At 36.9% G+C, this 19,549-nt stretch overlaps 1 protein-coding gene across 1 annotated transcript in view; it reads right to left on the bottom strand.

Annotated features, from left to right (window-relative positions):
* UVRAG (UV radiation resistance associated) overlaps positions 1–19,549 on the bottom strand; it is a 305,816-nt gene that overhangs the window by 229,101 nt on the left and 57,166 nt on the right. Inside the window, exons 4-5 of the mRNA XM_044258508.1 lie at positions 18,112–18,273; positions 9,343–9,417 (exon numbers count right to left, since the gene is read on the bottom strand). Coding sequence (XP_044114443.1) covers positions 9,343–9,417; positions 18,112–18,273 — 237 coding nt within the window. The remainder of the gene's footprint in view (positions 1–9,342; positions 9,418–18,111; positions 18,274–19,549) is intronic.

Here is a 19,549-nt window from a genome sequence, read left to right on the forward strand (position 1 = left end):
AAAGAAGAGTAAAAACAAGTTTTCAAAATTTTAAACTCTGAATCCTCTAGAGAGGGTAAGTCTGGAGCTCTGTTTCTATTTACTTTTCAAGAATCTAAAACATCTATACAAAGAACCCTGCCTGGCTTTGAATTTTCCAGTATTAAGATTTAGAAAAGCTCAAAAAATTGTGCTAAGAAGACAAGATCCTCCAAATTCGTAACAGGAAACGTGGCATTTTCCCAGATTATTTTCTGGCTGCAACGAAGAGGGAGAATGGGGACCACACTGCAGCAGCAGCATTTATAAATATGAATTACAGGATAAGATGATTTTCCAAACATCTGTCAGAAGTTAATTTGATCCAAGAGAAAAGGGGGGAAAAGAGAAAAAAAAGACTCAAGAGAAGCCAAATACAGTGACTAATATGTGGAACTTTTGTAGACTTCAGTGGGTTGATGGCCTCACGGGCATTGCATGCCCACTCTACAATAATAAATACACACAGTCTGTACAATAACGCACTTCATACCATTCAAAGCCCTTTCCCACGTACCTTCTCACTGGATTCTCACAATGCACACAGTGGAGATCTCTGGTTAAATGTAAACACAGAGACCTGGTACTTTGAAAAGGATATATGAAGTGGGAAGAAATGTAGAGATGGCATGTAGCATAGTGTTTAAAAGAAAACATCTTTGAATAAAGGAGACCTGCTTTTAAGTCATGGTTCTGCTACTCCCCAGCTAAATAATCTTGGGTTAGTAGTTTCAGGTTTTCTTCTAGGGTACTTTACCTATAAAATGAGGATAATAACCACCTCGTGGAGTTGTTACACGAGATTAAATAAAGCCACGTAGAACAGCTAGTACAGTGTCTAACAAAGAGTAGGTACTCAGTAAGTGAAAACTGCAAGGGTAGCTTTCAAATGCTTGGTCCCTACCTGGTATAAGTAATAGTTACTAGGCTATTGTACCAGCTCAAATCATTCAGAAACAAAGTTTTACCCTGGATTTAGACAGAGCTCAGATACCTAAATGTTTTATGACAAAGCAGGCAGCTATTAGAAACAGCCCCTGAAGATTTATTGTCTTTATATTTTATAATGGAGTGGGAAGAGGCATACGGAAAGCAGAATAGAGTATGTAGAGGAATGGTCTATTCTTGTGATTTTCCAACTTTTGCTTAAAGACCTGCACATTTACCATATCCCTTTCCCTACTGTTAAAACATAGGCTACTTGGGACATTTAATCCCTACCACTGAACATCCAGCTTTGCGTACTGTGTAGGATGTGCTTTGGAAACAAGTTTTACGTCCATTAATTTGACTAGTAAGAGGAAATAGCCATCTTTTTAATTTCTTAGTTCCATAAAGATAACTAAATGGAAATATCTTGACTGGGATTAGAAATCAGACTTTCTACTTTTCAAAAGTATCATGCCTTGAAAAATAGAAAATAAGGAATTTTCATTTGTACAAGTTCTCAAAACAGACACTGAAACTTGCTATTGTCCCTAAATCTTTAATCTAGGCTCGACTATACACTTGAGATGGTCAAGTTGTGTGTGTGTTTGTGAAATTAATCGCTAAATTGCTGTTTCAATCTCCTGAGAATTTCATTCCAAAAAGATTTGATCCTTTTTACTAGATTCTATTCCTGCTCTTTTTTTTTTTCAATAGAGTGAGAATGCACTGCCATCTACTGGATCCTGAAGATACTGCTGCTATAACTTTTATTTATTTTTTTTTTTTCCCAATTTATTTATTTTCAGAAAAACAGTATTCATTATTTTTTCACCACACCCAGTGCTCCATGCAAGCTGTGCCCTCTATAATACCCACCACCTGGTACCCCAACCTCCCACCCCCCCGCCACTTCAAACCCCTCAGACTGTTTTTCAGAGTCCATAGTCTCTCATGGTTCATCTGCTATAACTTTTAGTCTGAGAAAAGAATTCTTACCAAGCTGATGCTTTTTGTACTTTGTCAAAAACATAGTAGTTATTATGGCAGTATGAGTTACATAAAAATAAAACTCCAGAGGGGTATCTGGGTGACTCAATTGATAAGGGTCTGCCTTCAGCTCAGGCCATTATCCAGAATGCTAGATGGAGCCCCCAGGTCAGGCTCCCTGCTCAGTGGGGAGTCTGCTTCTCCCTCTTCCTCTGCTCCTCGCCATCCCACTCATATAAATAAGTAAAATCTTTAAAAATAATAGGGTTAAAGTGGGGTAGAAGAGAGAAATAATACCAACCCCTCAAGATTTTTATTCTCAATTATTGCTATGATAGTCCCAAATACAGCATGCATTCACCTACGTTCATTAACAAGCTTCTTTTGAGCACCTGCTATACTATATGCCAGGTACAGCAGCAAGCGACACAATGTCAATGCAATAGAATCAGGGAGGTAGTCTCTTTTATCATAGGGTTTAGATCCCAGTGAGTAGTTTCCATTTATTACTTAACTCTACTCATGTGCCAGGCTTATACTGTACATTATCACTTTTCATCTTCCAAGGATGAGGTAGAAACTATAAGAGAAAAACTCAGAGATGACTTAATTTGCCCAAGATCTCTCTCAGAGGTAAGTTGCAGAAGTGGCTGGAATTAAACTCACATAAATCTGCCTCCAAAATCTGTATTTCTATCTACTAGGAGTATACACTCACCCAGGTAAGCTGTCAGCATCCTCCCAAAAACAAGAGTAGCAAAAAAAAAAAAAAAAAAAAGTAGCTGACAAAAGGCAATTTAAGCAAAGATAGCCTTGCATATCTATATAAAAGGCAAAACTCCTAAACTGAGATCTGAAAGGTTTCCAGCTTACTGGATAAGGAGCTGGCCCAATAGCCTCTTACTTCTCATGCTCCCCAAATGCCATTCTAGAAGCTCAATCCACCCAGAAAACATCCCTCCCAGCCACCTAGCTTTATTCAACAACCTCCATCCCCTCCAACTTCAAGCCACAACAGAGTTCCTCTCTGGTTCTCCACCATCTCCAAATGTTAAAAAGAGCATCTCTTCCTCTTCAGATTATTTAAAGTTCTGCTATAATTCATATAATTCACCTGTGTTATCTGCAAGACCCAAATAACTGACATTTTCAGAAACAATTTTTCAAACTAAATCCATTTATAAACCAGAGCTCTTCTGGAACATACGGTGTTTTATCTCACCTAAAGGAAATAAATATTTGTGACTCTGCATTTAATACTTTTGTACCCCAAAATACTTAGTTTAATAATGGGCACAGGGTATTTGATATTTATTGATGGAAAAAATGACTTTTGCAAATACAGACAGAAGATTTTCATCATTTACTCAATCATCTCTTCATCTGCATTGCTGTTGAATAGCTAAGGAGTTTCATGTTTCATATGCCAAAGAAATGCAATCTTACTACATAAAATTAATGAGAAAATATCACTCCCTAATAATGTCAGCAGAGGTTACTGAACAACGGATTCAAACACATAGCATATTTTAGTCAAAGATTTCCTAATGTGTTAAGTAGTTTCCAAACACACTCTTAGGAGTGAGACTGAACTACTTGTCCATTGTCCTATGTAGTTGAGAGAGGGACCAGGCTCCTAAAAACTCAACAGAAATGAGTAAAGCCTTTCAAGAAGCAGAAGAACAAACAAAGAAGCAAGAGTTCTGAGCAAATAAGTAATTTCAGCTTTCAGACCCATAAACGCTGAATGCACTTTAAGTAATATGAACAGAGGGAGGATTGACAGCAACATAACCATCAGAAGTAATAGTAACAGTGTTTCAAGTCACGATTAATATAAAACAACAAGAATGCTTGAGAACTGGTCAACAAAAATTCTAGTCACTATTTTTTTTTCTAGTCACTCTTTATAAAGTTGCTTTAAAATGTACTTCCATTTTACCCCACAAGTTTAAGTCTTCTTAGTGTACATACATTCTTAAAATACAATCCTGTTGTCAAAGACTTGTTAGTTAAGCATTTTATAAAATCCTTTATGAAATATGTCCAACACAGATATATTTGCAATTACTGTCATTACAAATATATTTGGACTTATTTCTACCAACTCAACTACATGTTTTGGTTTACCATTTGTTTTCTTTCCTCCCTCCTACTAGTCAACAAAGTTTTCTACTCTTTATAGCCCCTTTTTCACCTCTGCTACTTAAAAATATATATTCTCTGGTTTCTAACCCACTCTAGATACTTCCACATTTTTTTAAAATTTGTTTCTTTGACAGAGACAGATCACAAGTAGGCAGAGAGGCAGGCAGAGAGAGGAGGAAGCATGCTCCCTGCTGAGCAGAGAGCCCGATGCAGGACTCGATCCCAGGATCCTGAGATCATGACCTGAGCCAAAGGCAGAGGCTTTAACCCACTGAGCCACCCAGGCACCCTGATACTTCCACATTTTTAACATGCACCCCTGACCACAAATTTTTCTAACAAATTCTGTAGTTGTTTACTATCTTCCTCCCAGACAGATCAGTAACCTCATTGAGTTTTAACTCTTTACATACCCTCCCTCCCCCTCATTACTGCTGTCTAGAGCAGTGCTTCTAAAAAGCTCTGCAGCCAATGACAAGGTGCTTTTCCTTCAATCCACTGTGAACTGATAATTTTGTAAAATACAATAAAAAGGCAAAATAATGTCAAATTGCTATAAAAGTTTTGAAACATTTACTCTCACTTTTTATACTTGGCTCACCACAGACTAGTGACAGTTCTTTTTTTTCCCCCTTTTTTATCTTTTTTTTTTTTTAAGATTTTTATTTTATTTATTTGTCAGACAGCACAAGCAGGCAGAGTGGCAGGCAGAAAAAGAGAGAGAAGTAGGCTCCCTGCTGGATAAGGAGCCTGCTGCGGAACTTGATCCCAGGACCCTGGGATCATGACCTGAGCCAAAGGCAGAAGCTTAACCGACTGAGCCACCCAGGCGTCCCTAGTGACAGACAGTTCTTAGACTAGCTCTGGTCTACAAACTATACTTTGAATAAAGATAGTCTGGTTTGTCTTTACATAAAAACATATAACTTGTTACATATTAAGTTTTTGTTTGTGTGTTAGTTTGCTGTCAGTAATTAACTGCATTCACTAACGTTGTAACCATTTTCATGTGTCTTGCTGTAACTTGCTGTTACTTCCTACATCTTCCCTTTGGGATCACTTCTCCACCTCCAGTATTCAGTATAGATAAAGGGTCTGTGGGAAGTAAATTCTCAATCTGTGTGTCTTTGAAGTTGTTCCTCTCTCATCCATGCTCTTGACTGAAGGTTGACTAGAAATACAGTTATACATTTAATAGTAAATAGCACTCAGAGGATTATTTCTCCTGGCATCAACTGCTACTGTTGCAAAGTCCGCTGTCAGTCTAATTTGTAGATAATACTTACTTTCTCTCTGCTCACTTTTAAGATTTCTCCTTTTTTTTTTTTTAAGATTTCTCCTTTTAAAATTAACATTAAAGATTTGCAGTTTCTATGTCTTTTTTTCAGCCTCCTTCTATAATTGGGAGAGTCCTACTGACCTCAGCTTTGTGCTCATTTTCTGTTCATTTTGCCCAGAGGAGCGCATCTTTCAAGGACGAGGCTTCTTACTTCTGTTCCAGATGGGTTTATTGTCTTGCTTTTAGTTTGTTTTAGCAAGTATGTCTCTTGAAACTTCTCTGATCTCACCAATCACTAGGGTTTTTTTGTTTTGTTTTGTTTTTGTTCTTTGGGCTTTGGGGTTTGTTTGTTTGTTTGTTTTTAAACCTACCACTGCCTTTTGTTTGGTGCAGTGGAGGGTCTCAAAGTATGCACTTACAAGGACATCTTTACTGGAAAAACTGTTTATGGCTTTCTTTAAAAAGGAAAACTAATGCTTTTTAAGGTTCAAGCTATATATCAGATGTTCACCTGAAAGTTGGTACAGGGGCAAGATAAGGCTGGCATCTAAATTTGTAAAATTCACTAACTGAAGGACTATAGAATAATATATACCACTTATTACAATAATATATATTCAATAAACTTTTATTGACCATTTGGTCTTGAATCCCAGCTCTGCTACTTAGTAGCTCTATAATCTCGAGAAAGTCACTTAACTTCTATGTGCAGGCTTCCTCTTCTGTAAAAAGACAATTGTGAGGTTTAAATGAGGTAAATTATGTAAAGCACTTAGAACAGCACCTAGCATTATTATCAGCTCACTGAACATTAGCTGCTATTATTATTATTATTATAACTAGGAACACTCTGCACTCATATTTCCACACAGGCAAAAGATACCCTACTCCTCAGAGCCCACCTCCCTGCTCAGCAGGGAGCCTCCTTCTCCGCCTCCCTGTACCTGCTGCTCCCCCTGCTTACACTCTCTTTCTCTGCCAAGTAAATAAATAAAATCTTTAAAAAAAAAGAAAGAAAGAAAGAAAGGAAAAGAAAGAAAAAAAAAGATGTCCCACTCCATATCCCAGGTCCTAAAAAGAACACTTTCAGTTTCTCTGAGTCCTTCTCTCGTTCCTCTCCAGGACAGGCAGAGAACATACCTGACAGCTGAGCTTGGGAGACAAAACAAAGCATGACAGCCTCAGTCTTTCCAGGTTCCCTCCAAGTCAGAACAGCCTACCTACACCACACATAAATTCTGCTTTTGGTTTGGAGGATTAGGCTTTGTCCCCTGTAAGGGCAAGATCTTGGTTTTGCTTGTTTTGTTGTTTTTTGGGGAAGATTCGATTTGGGAGAAAGTATATACCAACTCTTTTAGTTGTAGAATTTAAAACATATTTTCCAATTAATTTTATTAGAAATAAAGCCAACGTTCTGATCTCCATTTATCTATTACCTATCTTATTTCTAAACTTGTTCCAAACTCAGAGGAAGAAGAAAGGGGTATTAGTCACTGGCTATCCAAAACCTCAATTACTAATAGTATCTGACTACACAGTTCTTAGGGAGATTAAATAGAATAACAGATATAAAGCTCTTAAAAGTGTCTGATACACAGTCATGCTCAATAAATATTCACTTTAATATTATTACTATGTACCAGATATTGTGCTAGACAGTGTACTAGTTACCAGTTGCAAGAGGAACGTAATCCCTCAACAGGGTTGGAATGGATAACCCTATACATGGGATACTGCAAACAAGAACAGTAGCCATCTCATAATTCTCTCAGTATATCAAACATTTTTACTAAGCAAATACCATGTCTCAAGAACTGTGATAGGTACCGGGAATTCAAAATTATATATACAAATCCGTCCTTAAGAAGCTTACAGATTAGAAGACCTATACAACAAAGGAAGAAAGAATTATAAAGTGGTATCTCTTAAGTCAAAGGTATATACAGTGTTGATAAACTTTAGGAACCCAGAATATAAGGGCTTTAAACAAATTTTTTAAAAAAGCTTATCAGAGCTTGAACTGAATTTGGTGAAGTCGCCTAGAATACCTTGCATTTTGCCAAATCCAAGGAGCAATTTTCAGTCCTCATCTAATTTGCCCACTCCCGCCCCTTATATGCCAAATACTAAACCAAAACAAAAATCTCTTTCTTTGGCTTCTGAGAGCCTGTGAGACTCCACCCTCTTTTCCCTATACATCCCTCATCACTCCTTCTCAGTCAACTTTTCCAATGCCTCCACCTCTACTTGGCCCTTAAGCCTTGGAGGCCTCAAGCCTTGGTTAGTAAGCCCCCTTTTTTCCTCACTGTACAGCCTGTCCCTAGCCTGAACTCATCATTTCAGTGACTGTTTGCCATTGACCCCACATTCCTATCTCTAATCCACTTCTCCCCTCTGAACTCCAACTGCACATGGGTATCTTAAAGGCATCTCAAAGTCCATATGATCAAATATCAGTTCTCAATCTGCCTCCATGAAACCTGGTCTTCTTTTAGCATCCCTCAGTTCTCCTAGTGTCTGGAACATTTATTTATCCCATTACACTACCCAAGCCAGAAACCCAAAAGTCATCCTTAATACCTTCTTTTTCCTTATACTCTAAATTTGAAGGATACTGGGTCCCAACGATTTTTACCTCCTAAAACTTTCCTAAATCCACTTTCTCTCTTTTGGGCCATAACCCTGTTTCAAAGTATCAGCATCTCTTACCTAATATACTATATGATCCTCCTTTCTGTCTTTCCACATATATTCTTACCTCTTCTACAATTATTCTTTACTACAGACAGAGTGAAATTGTTAAAATACAAATCAAATTTAAAAAAATACAAATCAAATTATATCACTGTCATGCTAAAAATTCTTCAAGACTAAAAATCCACTGCTCTTAGGACAAAATCCTTTAAAAAGTTCTATATGCTATGGTCCCTGCCTTCCTGTCCACCCTCATCTGGTATCACTCTTCCTCATCACTCTGACCTTCCTTTAGTCCCTAAAACCCACCTTGTGTCTTTCCACTTCATGGCCTTGCAACTTGCCAACCTCCTCTGCTAGAACGCTGTCCCCATGCAGCCCCCACTCCCTGCACTTGGTTCATTTCCACTCACCCTCTGGATTGTAGCCTTAAAAGTCTAGTTCTCAAAAAGACAGTCCCTAGAGTGTATGGAAGATCTCCCTACATGCTTATAGCATTACCACCATTTGTGTTTATACGTATTCATCTGTTAGGTCACCTCACCAGCACTTGTCTCCTCCACACACTCCTGCTGGGAAACATCCATCTGCTCACCAATGTGTCTCTAGCACTTACGGAGAGGGCACAATGGCTGACAAACGGCAGGTACTGAATAATTAGCTGCTAAATGAATGGAGCTTTCCAGAAATAGCATTTCACACAACAAAGAATTATGAACCAATGTGATCACTAAGAGCAAGTAACTCTTGCTCTTGCTAATGAGGTGAGAAAACTCACCGTATTGTTTTGTGGCCAGTATTAAGTGGGATAAAGAACATGAACCACCTGGCATAGTAACACAGATAGTAGGTATTTGGTAAATGGGAATTCTCTTCCCTTTCCTTTCTCTAATTGTCTGTAGATATAGAGATAGCACTGACTATAACACCACTTGACTCACAGTTTCTTAAATTTACTCAAAGTGCAAAAGGTATCTGAAATATTTAATAAAACTGTATTGCACTTAATCAAAATTCACCATTCTGTTTTCACTCTCCAAAGAATTACACAGAATAAGAACAAAAAGCCCAAATTTTCTGTTAAGAAAATTAATAATCTGGATTTAGAAAAGATGAATTGGGGTTACAAAACAAGTTTTCCCTTTAAAAAGCATCACCTTAAGCCACACTAAATAAATGTACAATGATACTTAAAACAAGATTCTGTTTACACAGAGCTTTTTACACTGTATGTCAAGGCACAGGTACACTAAACAAAACTCACAGCATTAGGAAAATCCTCTTACCTTATGTTCAAATGGAGCACCATAGTAGCCATCATTCAGCCCAAAAATTATTTCATTTTGGTTGCGGGCATGAATCTAAGAGAGAAGAAAAACATGCTATCAGTTTTTCTCATTCCAATTAGGTTTTATTATGATTAAGGCGTGACAGTTACAGCAATACCTACTTCAATGCTGAGAAACAGGATGACTAACCTAACAAGCCAGCAGAAAATACATCATTTATCCTAAGACCAGGTAATCAATTGAGTGCTTCCTGCTTTAGTGCTTTAGTCAAAGGGCTCAAAAAATCATTATACCGAGATAACAGGCATGATCATTCACATATATTATCTACAAACACTTCTTGAGATTGCTAAGGAAAGGTTATTTCTGAAATATAAGGGATCCAGAGACATACTATACATTCTCAGATCTCAAAGGAAACACAATTCAATTAGTCTATAAGAGTGCTTTAAAAATTATAAAGTCCTAGAAAAAAAAGATGAATATTATTTTCTATTTTCAAGAAGACAGTTTAAATTTAGGTAATAATATGTAAGTTAAAATCACTCTGGACTCCAGTTTCCTAATGAGTGAATCAGATTATGTCTGTTATATCATACTTCTATGCCTACCCCCATCTCCTATGGCTAAAGCCAACATATCATCCAAATTTCACTCAATCAATCAATTTAACCTAAATGACATCTGGATTCAACAACAGAATACACATGACATGTATAAGAAACATTTACCAAAAAAGAGACTTTATATTCTAAGGCCATAAAATAAAGACCTCAGAAAAGCTGAAAAGATTGAAATCATACAAACTATCTTCTCTAAACTCAACAGAATTCAAGTAGAGATCCACAAAAGAAAGATACCTGGAAAATCCACAAATGTTTGAAAATTAAACATCATACCTCTAAATAACCTATGGATCAAGGAGAAATAAATGGGAAATATTTTGAATTGAATGAAAATGAAAATACAACATCAAAGTTTGTGAGTCACAGTTAAAGTAAGACTTGGAGAAAAATTTAGTAGATGCTTAATCTAGAAAATAAAGTCTCAAATGGTAAAACAAAAATCCTACCTTAAGAAACTAGTAAAGAAGAGCAAAGTAAACCCAAAGCAAGCAAAAGGAAGAAAATTAAAGGATAAAATCAGAAATCAATTAAACTGAAAACAATAACAATAATCAAAGAAACCAAACACTAGTTATCTGAAAACCTAAGAAAACAGATAAATCTCTAAGCAATGATCAAGAGAAGAGACAGAAATTATATATACCAAGAATGAAAGAGGAAAGGATCATTATATAGCCTTATATCGTATATATACATTACAAGTATAGAGTATATATACATTACAAAAATATAGTAATATTTTGGAAATCTTTATACTAATAAACTTGAAATCTTAGGTGAAACCGATAAATTCTTTGGAAGACAAACTATCAAAGCCCACATAAGAAGTCACAGAGAGGCTAACTAGCCCTACATCTAATAAAGTAACAGAAGTCATATTTTTAAATTTCCCCACAGGGAAAACTTAACACCCAGATGGATTCACTGAAGAATTCTGCCAATCATATGCAGAATAAGTAATACCAACTTTACAAAAATTCCTCCAGAAAATAGAAGAGTTAAGGTTTCCCAGTCCATTTTACAAAACCAGCATCACTCTCATACTAAACTGGACAAGAACAAGGCAAGAGGGGCGCCTGGGTGGCTCAGTGGGTTAAGCCTCTGCCTTCGGCTCAGGTCATGATCCCAGGGTTCTGGGATCAAGCCCCGCATCGGGCTCTCTGCTCTGTAGGGAGCCTGCTTCCTCCTCTCTCTCTGCCTACTTGTGATCTCTGTCAGATAAATAAAAAAAAATCTTAAAAAAAAAAAAGAAAGAAAGAAAGAAAGAACAAGGCAAGAAAAGTACAGACCAATATCCCCCAAGGACATAGATGAAAGAAGCCTTAATAAAATATTGGCAAATGTAATCCATTATGAAAGGAAATTTCCTCACCCTGACAAAGTGCTACAAAATTTACAGCTAATATTATACTTAATAATGAAAGACTTAATACTTTTACACAACATCAGTAACAAAACAAGGATGCCCACTTTATTCACTTCTAGTCAACACTGTACTGAGGTCTTATCAATGAAATGATAAGAAAAGAGAAAAAACACGTATTCATTAGAAAGGAAGAAATTAGACCATGTGTTCACAGACATGACTGCCTACACAGCAATCTACAAAAAGAATCTACAAAAAAAAAAAAACCTACTAGATCTAATAAATGAGTTTAGCAAGGTCACAAAATACATGCTTAATACAGAAATGTTTCTATATACTAGCAACAACAACTGGAAATAGGCATATTCTTTAAATGAATAGCAATTTAAACTAGCATAAAAAAACATGGTATCACAGGTACAAATCTAACAAAATATGTGCAAGACCTATATACTTAAAACTACAAAATGCTGATGAATGAAATCAAAGATTTTCCCAAATGGAGAGATGTCCACAGACTGAAACATCCAATACTAGCAAGATGTCAATTCTCCCCAAATTTTCTCAGATTTTTATAGAATTGAGAAATTAATTCTAAAGTGTATAGGTAAAGGCAAAATATCTAAAACAGCCAGAAGGGGTGCCTGGGTGACTCAGTGGGTTAAGCCACTGCCTTCGGCTCAGGTCATGATCTCAGTGTCCTGGGATCAAGTCCCGCATCGGGCTCTCTGCTCAGCAGGGAGCCTGCTTCCCTCTCTCTCTCTGCCTGTCTCTCTGTCTACTTGTGATTTCTCTCTGTCAAATAAATAAATAAAATCTTTAAAACAGCCAGAACAATTTGAAAAAAGATCAAAGTTGGAAGATTCTTATTACCTGAATTCATGATGTATAAAACTACGGAATTCAAGACAATGTGGTATTGACATAAAGACAGAACAATGAAATGGAAGAGAATCCAGAAGCAGACCCACACAAAATTATTTTAAATTATCGATTTTCAACAAAGATAGCAAGGTAATTCAATGGAGAAATAATAGCTCTTATAACAGAGTACAGAAAAAAAAGTTCCTCCATCTGCAACAACAACAAAAAAAAGAACTTTTATTAACTTTTAAATAAAAGTTAATCCAAAATGATCATAGACATAAACGTAAAACCTAACAGTATAAAACTTCTAGAGGAAAAACCCCACAGGAGAAAATCTCTGTGACCCTGGATTAGGCAAATATGTCTTAGATAAGACACGAAAAGTATGAAACATAAAAGCAAAGACCGATATAGTGGACTTTAACACTTATAAACTCGCTATTTAAATGACACTTAAAGAAATGAAAGGACAAAGGGCGCCTTGGTGGCTCCGTTGCTCAAGTGTCTGCCTTTAGCTCAGGTCATGATCATAGAGTCCTGGGACTGAGTCCCACATCAGGCTCCCTGCTCAGTGGGGAGCCTGCTTCTCCCTCTCCCTCGGCCTGCCACTCTCCCTGTTTGTGCTCTGCATGTCAAATTTAAAAAAAAAAAATTTTTTTTTAAAAAAGGACAAGCCACAGACTAGCAAAAAATATTCAGAAAATACTATCTCATAAAGAACTAACTCATATCCACAATACATATAGAAATTTTACAACTCAATAATGATAATTCAAACAGCCAAATAAAAACTGGGCAAACGACCTGAATAAACATTTCACTAAAAAAAGGGCAAGAGAGGGAATAATGACAAATAAACATTTTTTTATTGCTCAACATGACTTCATCACTAGATAAAATTAAAATCAGAAGATTCTATATACCCATAGTTAAGCAGCAGCAGAAGAAATTAAGAAAACAATTCCAGGAGTACCTGGGTGGCTCAGTCGGTTAACCATCAGCCTTTGGCTTAGGTCATGATCCAGGAGTCCTGGGATCCAGCCCCACATCAGCAGTCTGCTTCTCCCTCTTCCTCTGCCGCTACCTGCCCCCCGCCCGACCCAACTTGTTCTCTCCCTCTCTCCTTATGAAATAAATAAAATCTTTTTTTTTTTAAGATTTTATTTATTTATTTGACAGACAGAGATCACAAGTAGGCAGAGAGGCAGGCAGAGAGAGAAGGAAGCAGGCTCCCTGCTGAGCAGAGAGCCCGATGCGGGACTCGATCCCAGTACCCCGAGATCATGACCTGAGCCGAAGGCAGCGGCTTAACCCACTGAGCCACCCAGGTGCCCCCTTTTTTAAAAAAATAAGTTTAAGAAAAAGGAAAGAAAACAATCCCATTTACAATTACTCCCAAAATAATAAGACACCTAGGAATAAATCTAACCAAAGAGGTAAAAGACCTGTACTCTGAAAACTATCAGACACTGATGAAAGAAATTGAAGATGACACAAAGAAATGGAAAGACATTTCAAATTCCATGCCCATGGATTGGAAGAACAAATACTGTTAAAATGTCTATACTACTCCAAGCAATCTACATATTTAAAGCAACCCCTGTCAAAATACCAATAGCATTTTCCATAGAAACAGAACAAACAATCCTAAAATTTATATGGAACCACAAAAGAATCTGAATCACAAGCAAATCTGAAGGCATCACAATCCTGGACCTCAAGTTATACTACAAAGCTGCAGTAATCAAAACAGTATAGTACTGGCACAAAAACAGACACAGAGATCAATGGAACAGAACAGAATATCTAGAAATAAACCCATAATCATCTGGTCCATTAATCTTCAGCAAAGCAAGAAAGAATATCTGATGAGAAAATGATAGTCTCTTCAACAAATGGTGTTGGGAAAACTGGACAGCCACATGCAAAAGAATGAAACTGGATCACTTTCTTACACCATACACAAAAAAAAATTAAAAATGGACTAAAGAGGGGCGCCTGGGTGGCTCAGTGGATTAAGCCTCTGCCTTCAGCTCAGGTCATGATCTCAGGGTCCTGGGATTGAGCTCCACAGTGGGATCTCTACTCAGCAGAGAGCCTGCTTCCTCCTCTCTCTGTCTCTGCCTGCCTCTCTGCCTACTTGTGATCTCTGCCTGTCAAATAAATAAATTTTTTTTAAAAAATGGACTAAAGATCTAAATGTGAGGCCTGAAACCATAAGAATCTTAGAAAAGAGCACAGGCAGTAATTTCTCTGACACCAACTGATTTTTAGATTGGTCCCCTAACACAAGGGAAACAAAAGCAAAAATAAACTATTGGGACTATATCAAAATAAAAAACTTCTGCATAGCCAAAGAAATAATCAACAAAACTAAAAGGCAACCTACTGAATAGGACACGGTATTTACAAATGACATCAAATAAAGGGTTTGTATCCAAAATATATAAAGAATTTATAAAAGTCAATACCCAAAAAAGCAAATAATCCAATTTTTAAAGTGGGCAGAAGACATGAACAGACTTTTATCCAAAGTAGACATCCAGATGGCCAACAGACGCATGAAAAGATGCTCTGAAAAGATGCTCATCGTCACTTAACACCAGGGAAAAGCAAATCAAAACTACAATGAGATATCACAACTGTCAGAATGGCTAAAATCAAGAACACAAGAAACAACAGGTGTTGGCGAAGATGTGGAGAGAAAGGAATACTTGTGCATTTTTGGTGGAATGCAAACTGGTGCAGCCACTGAGGAAAACAGTATGGAGTTTCCTCAAAAATTTAAAAAGAGAAATACCCTGTGATCCAGCAATTGCACTATTAAGTATTTACCCAAATAATACAAAAACACTAATTCAAAGGGATATATGCACCCCTATGTTTACAGCAGTTTTATTTACAATAGCCAAGATATGGAAGCACCCCAAATGTCCACCGATTGACAAATGGATAAAGAAGATGTGTGTGTGTGTGAATATTACTCGACCATAAAAGAGAATGAAATCTTGTCGCCTGCAATGATATGGATGGAGCTCAACAGAATAATGCTGAGTGAAATAAATCAATCAGAAAAAGATAAGTTCCATATGATTTCACTCTTATGTATAATTTAAGAAATGAAACAAATGAGCAAAAGGGGGGAAGAGACAGAGACAAACCAAGAAACAGACTTATAACCTTAGAGAAAAAATTGGTGGTTACCAAAGGGGAGGTAAGTGGGGGATGGGTAAAAAAGGTGATGGGGATTAAGAACACTGGGTAATTACAATTAAAACTTTACCAAAAAATGTCACAACAAAATATCACTTCGAATCCATCAGAATGGTTAAAACCCAACAGAATGGAAAACAACTTGGCAGCTTCTTATAAATTTCAACACTTGCCACTAGACCCAGAAATTCCATTCTTATGTATTTACTCAATAGAAATGACAACATATGTCAACATAAAGGTGTATATTTAAATATTCACAGCAGCATTATTCATTGTGGTGGTTAATAGAATTTATACATTTGTCAAATCTACTGAACTGTATACCTTAAAAGGGTAATTTCATTGTATATACATTATACCTCAACAAACCTGACCTGTAAACAAAGTTTCATTCAAAAGTCGGCCCTCCCTGACTCCATCCCGACTTGTCTAAATACCTCTTTCATATACTCCCCCAAATTATATCACAAAGCTACAGCAATCAAAACAGTACGGTGCTCTGCGGGTCCATGCAGGTATTCACCAATCATGAGCTCACCAAGTCTAAGGATCTTGTCTTATCCGTCCCTGGAAACTTAAGAGTAAGAATAATGCCTGGTAGAAAGCAGAAGATCGATCAATGAATCTAAGTAATTCCAGCTGTTCTCCTGATACATCTTAGCGTTGTTTTCCTCTGAAAATATATAATTTTATTTTATCTGATTTCCTAGTAGTATGTTACTTATTGTACCTATTTTGTAGGTGAGTTTTGCCTTTCTACAATAAGTTTCTAACTGGCATAAAAAACATGTTTTCTCTTTCTCTGTTCTCCATTATACCCACTAACCAGCTTTTTAAGAAGACACCCCAAAACGGACTCTCTGAAATTAGAGCAGGTTCGACATAAACACAGTTGGGTACTTCAAGAAGATCACTACCCAAGGAATATGTGAGTTGAAAAGCATGAAGTCCATCTTCTTTGGCCAAAAACCCCCTGCCAGACTACAGCCATACAACTCTAATGTTAAGAAGCACCATCTCCATGAAATTTAAGTACTTTCAGAAAAAAGAGAAGAGCTCAATACCATTTACCATTGTCTATCCACAGAGAGCCAACTACGCTAGGTGGGAAAACAGAAAAAGTATACATCTTAGTGCAGGGGTCTGGCTGGCCAGCCTAAAGGCAATAAATGTCTCATGCTGAAAGAGAAGAGAGAGGCTCTAAGCCAAAAGTCATGATTTTATAAATTTTCATTGAGACCAGTCCTAAAATAGAAGGAAAAACAGAAAAACAGAGTAAGAATCCATAGCAGTTGAATTTAGTTATCTAAAATATCTATTACATGCATTATTCTGATCACTATAGGAAGACACAAAATAAAGTCTATGGTAAGCAAAATGAGGGTAGAGGAGGTTTTTTTTAATCTGAAAAAAAATATGTGGAATTAAATTGTTTCTTTAAAAGAAATAAAGCAGGGGCGCCTGGGTGACTCAGCTGGTTAAGCATCTGACTCTGATTTCAGCTCAGGTCATTTTCTCAGAGCATGAGATTGAGCCTTGTGTCAGTCTCTGCACTGGGTATGGCACCTGCTTAAGATTCTCCCTCTCTCTCCTCCCCCACCCCCAATCATGTGCATGCTTTTTCTCTCTCTCTCAAAACAATAATATAAATAAATAAATAAAAGAAAAAAAGAAATCAGAAAGTCTATATTGAATAAATATTAAGAAACATCAAGGATATTCACAGATACAACTAACATTTTGGAGTTACCTTTAGCAGTATCCAATAGGTATCACAAATATACACAGCATTTATTCCAAGGTAGGTTACCAAGGGCAACATGCATAGATCAGTGTGGTACAGCACAAATCATGCATCTGTAAGTCAGCCAGGCCTAGATTTCAATCTTCCTCCACCTAGCAGTGTGATCTTGAGCAGTTACTTAAACTCCCTGTGGCTCAATTTTCCCATTTAGAAAATAAGGGCACTAATACCAACCTTCACAAGACTGCTATAAAATATTAAGTATAATAACCTAGTCTGGAGATGGTAAATAGGTTTCATATATCAGCAATTCTGGTACATTGCTAGCTGCATCCCAGAACACTGTATTTAAAGGGATTATGGAGCGACTTCGAAGCTCAGCTAGAGGAATGCTACGATCCAATAGCTACCTCACTCATAGTGACTTGGTAGTAGTATGCAAGCCAGGCATTTGTCAACCCTGTGTTTAATAAACAGTAATACCTCTCAAAAAGAAAAAAAAATTTTAAATAAAAAAATAACTAACTAAATAGTACCTCTCCTTCCCAAAATCATTCAACTCTACTGGTCATAAGAGAAGTATTTAATAGTATGTTCTATATTTGCAAGTTAATTTTTAGATCCAATAAAAGAGAAGATCACTTCACTTCTCAGCCTTGTGGCTAAGATCAAGTGCAATAAAACAGAAGAAGCAGAATGCTATGGGAAAGCATATTCTTTCCTACAAAAGAAAAAAAATCCTCTTAAAATAACAGCTCAGGGTACTTCTTCATAAGTTTCTTCAATTAAAAATTATTTTTAAACTTGGCCATGACTCAGAATTTCTATAATTAAGTAAATAATCATAAGGGTTCTCTATAATAGGAAATGTAGAATCTAAACAATATACAGAAAGGTTAGGTAGGCTTAGAGAAGACAAACACTTAAAACTACAGTCTAAAAATTACCTGCTGACCCAAGTATTTCAGCCCATCCAAATAGACTTTCCATTCAATCAAAAGCTGGTAGATGTTCTCCTTTCCACCCCATATCTTCACCACAAAACAAGACACAGACGTATCAAGACGGTCAGGCATTATTCCAAAATCGAGACTCCGCCATGTTGGATTCTGTTGATGGAAAAGAAAACATGAAGATTCTAATTTGCTTACAGTTATTTCAATTAGATTAGAAATCATTTTGATTTTAAAAACCAAAAGACTTCAAAAATACATCAAACTGCAGACTTAAATAAACCAGGAAGACATCTAATTATCACAATGGGGGTGGTAATAGTATAAGCATACCTAAGAAATAATCGCCAAGTTTGGTCCCAAAGCACACAATAAAGCAAGTACCGAACTAAAGCAAGTCAAATGAATCTTTTGGTTTCTCAGTGCATATAAAAGTTATGTTTACACTGAGCGCCTGGGTGGCTCAGTCAGTGGGTTAAAGCCTCTGCCCTCAGCTCGAGTCATGATCCCAGGGTCCTGGGATCGAGCCTCACATTGGGCTCTCTGCTCAGCAGGGAGCCTGCTTCCCGCTCTCTCTGTCTGCCTCTCTGCCTATTTGTGTCAAATAAATAAAATCTCTCTGTCAAATAAATAAATAAAATCTTTTTTTAAAAAAAAAGTTATGTTTACCCTATACCAGTCTATTAAATGTACAACAGCATCATATCTAAAAAAGAACAACGTACACACCTCAACTAAAAAATACTTTATTGCTTAAAAATGTAACCATCATGTGAGCTTTTAGCTATTCATAATCTTTGTGCTGGTGGAGTGTCCTGCCCAGTGTCGATGGCTACTGACTCATCAGGGTGGTGGCTGCTAAAGGCTGGGGCAGCTGTGATAATTTCTTAAAATAAAACAACAACCAAATCTGTTGCACTGATTGACTGACTCTTCCTTTCATGAATGATTTCTCTGTAGCATGCAATGCTGTCTGAGAGCATTTTACCCACAGTAAACCCTCTTTCAAACATATAATCAATCCTCTCAAACCTACCACTGCTTTTTACCAACCAAGTTTATGTCATATTCTAAATCCTTTGCTGTCATTTCAACCATCTTCACAAAATCTTCACCGGGAGTAGATTCCTTCCCAAGAAGGCACTTCCGTTGTTCTATGAGAAGTAACTGCTCATCCATTCAAGTTTTCTCATGAGGTTTCAGCAACTCAGTCATGTCTTCAGACTCCACCTCTCATTCTAGTTCTCTTGCTATTTTCACCACATCTACAGTTACTCCCTCCACTCAAGTCTTGAACCTCTCACCGTCATCTATATTAGTCATCTATATTAGGATTGTAATCAGCTTCTTCCAATCTCCTCTTATAATATTGATATTTTGACCTCCTCCCATGAATCATGATTGCTGTTAAAGGCATCTAGAATGGTGAATC

Source organism: Neovison vison, chromosome 7 (assembly GCF_020171115.1).
Source record: "Neovison vison isolate M4711 chromosome 7, ASM_NN_V1, whole genome shotgun sequence".
NCBI classification, from domain to species: domain Eukaryota; kingdom Metazoa; phylum Chordata; class Mammalia; order Carnivora; family Mustelidae; genus Neogale; species Neogale vison.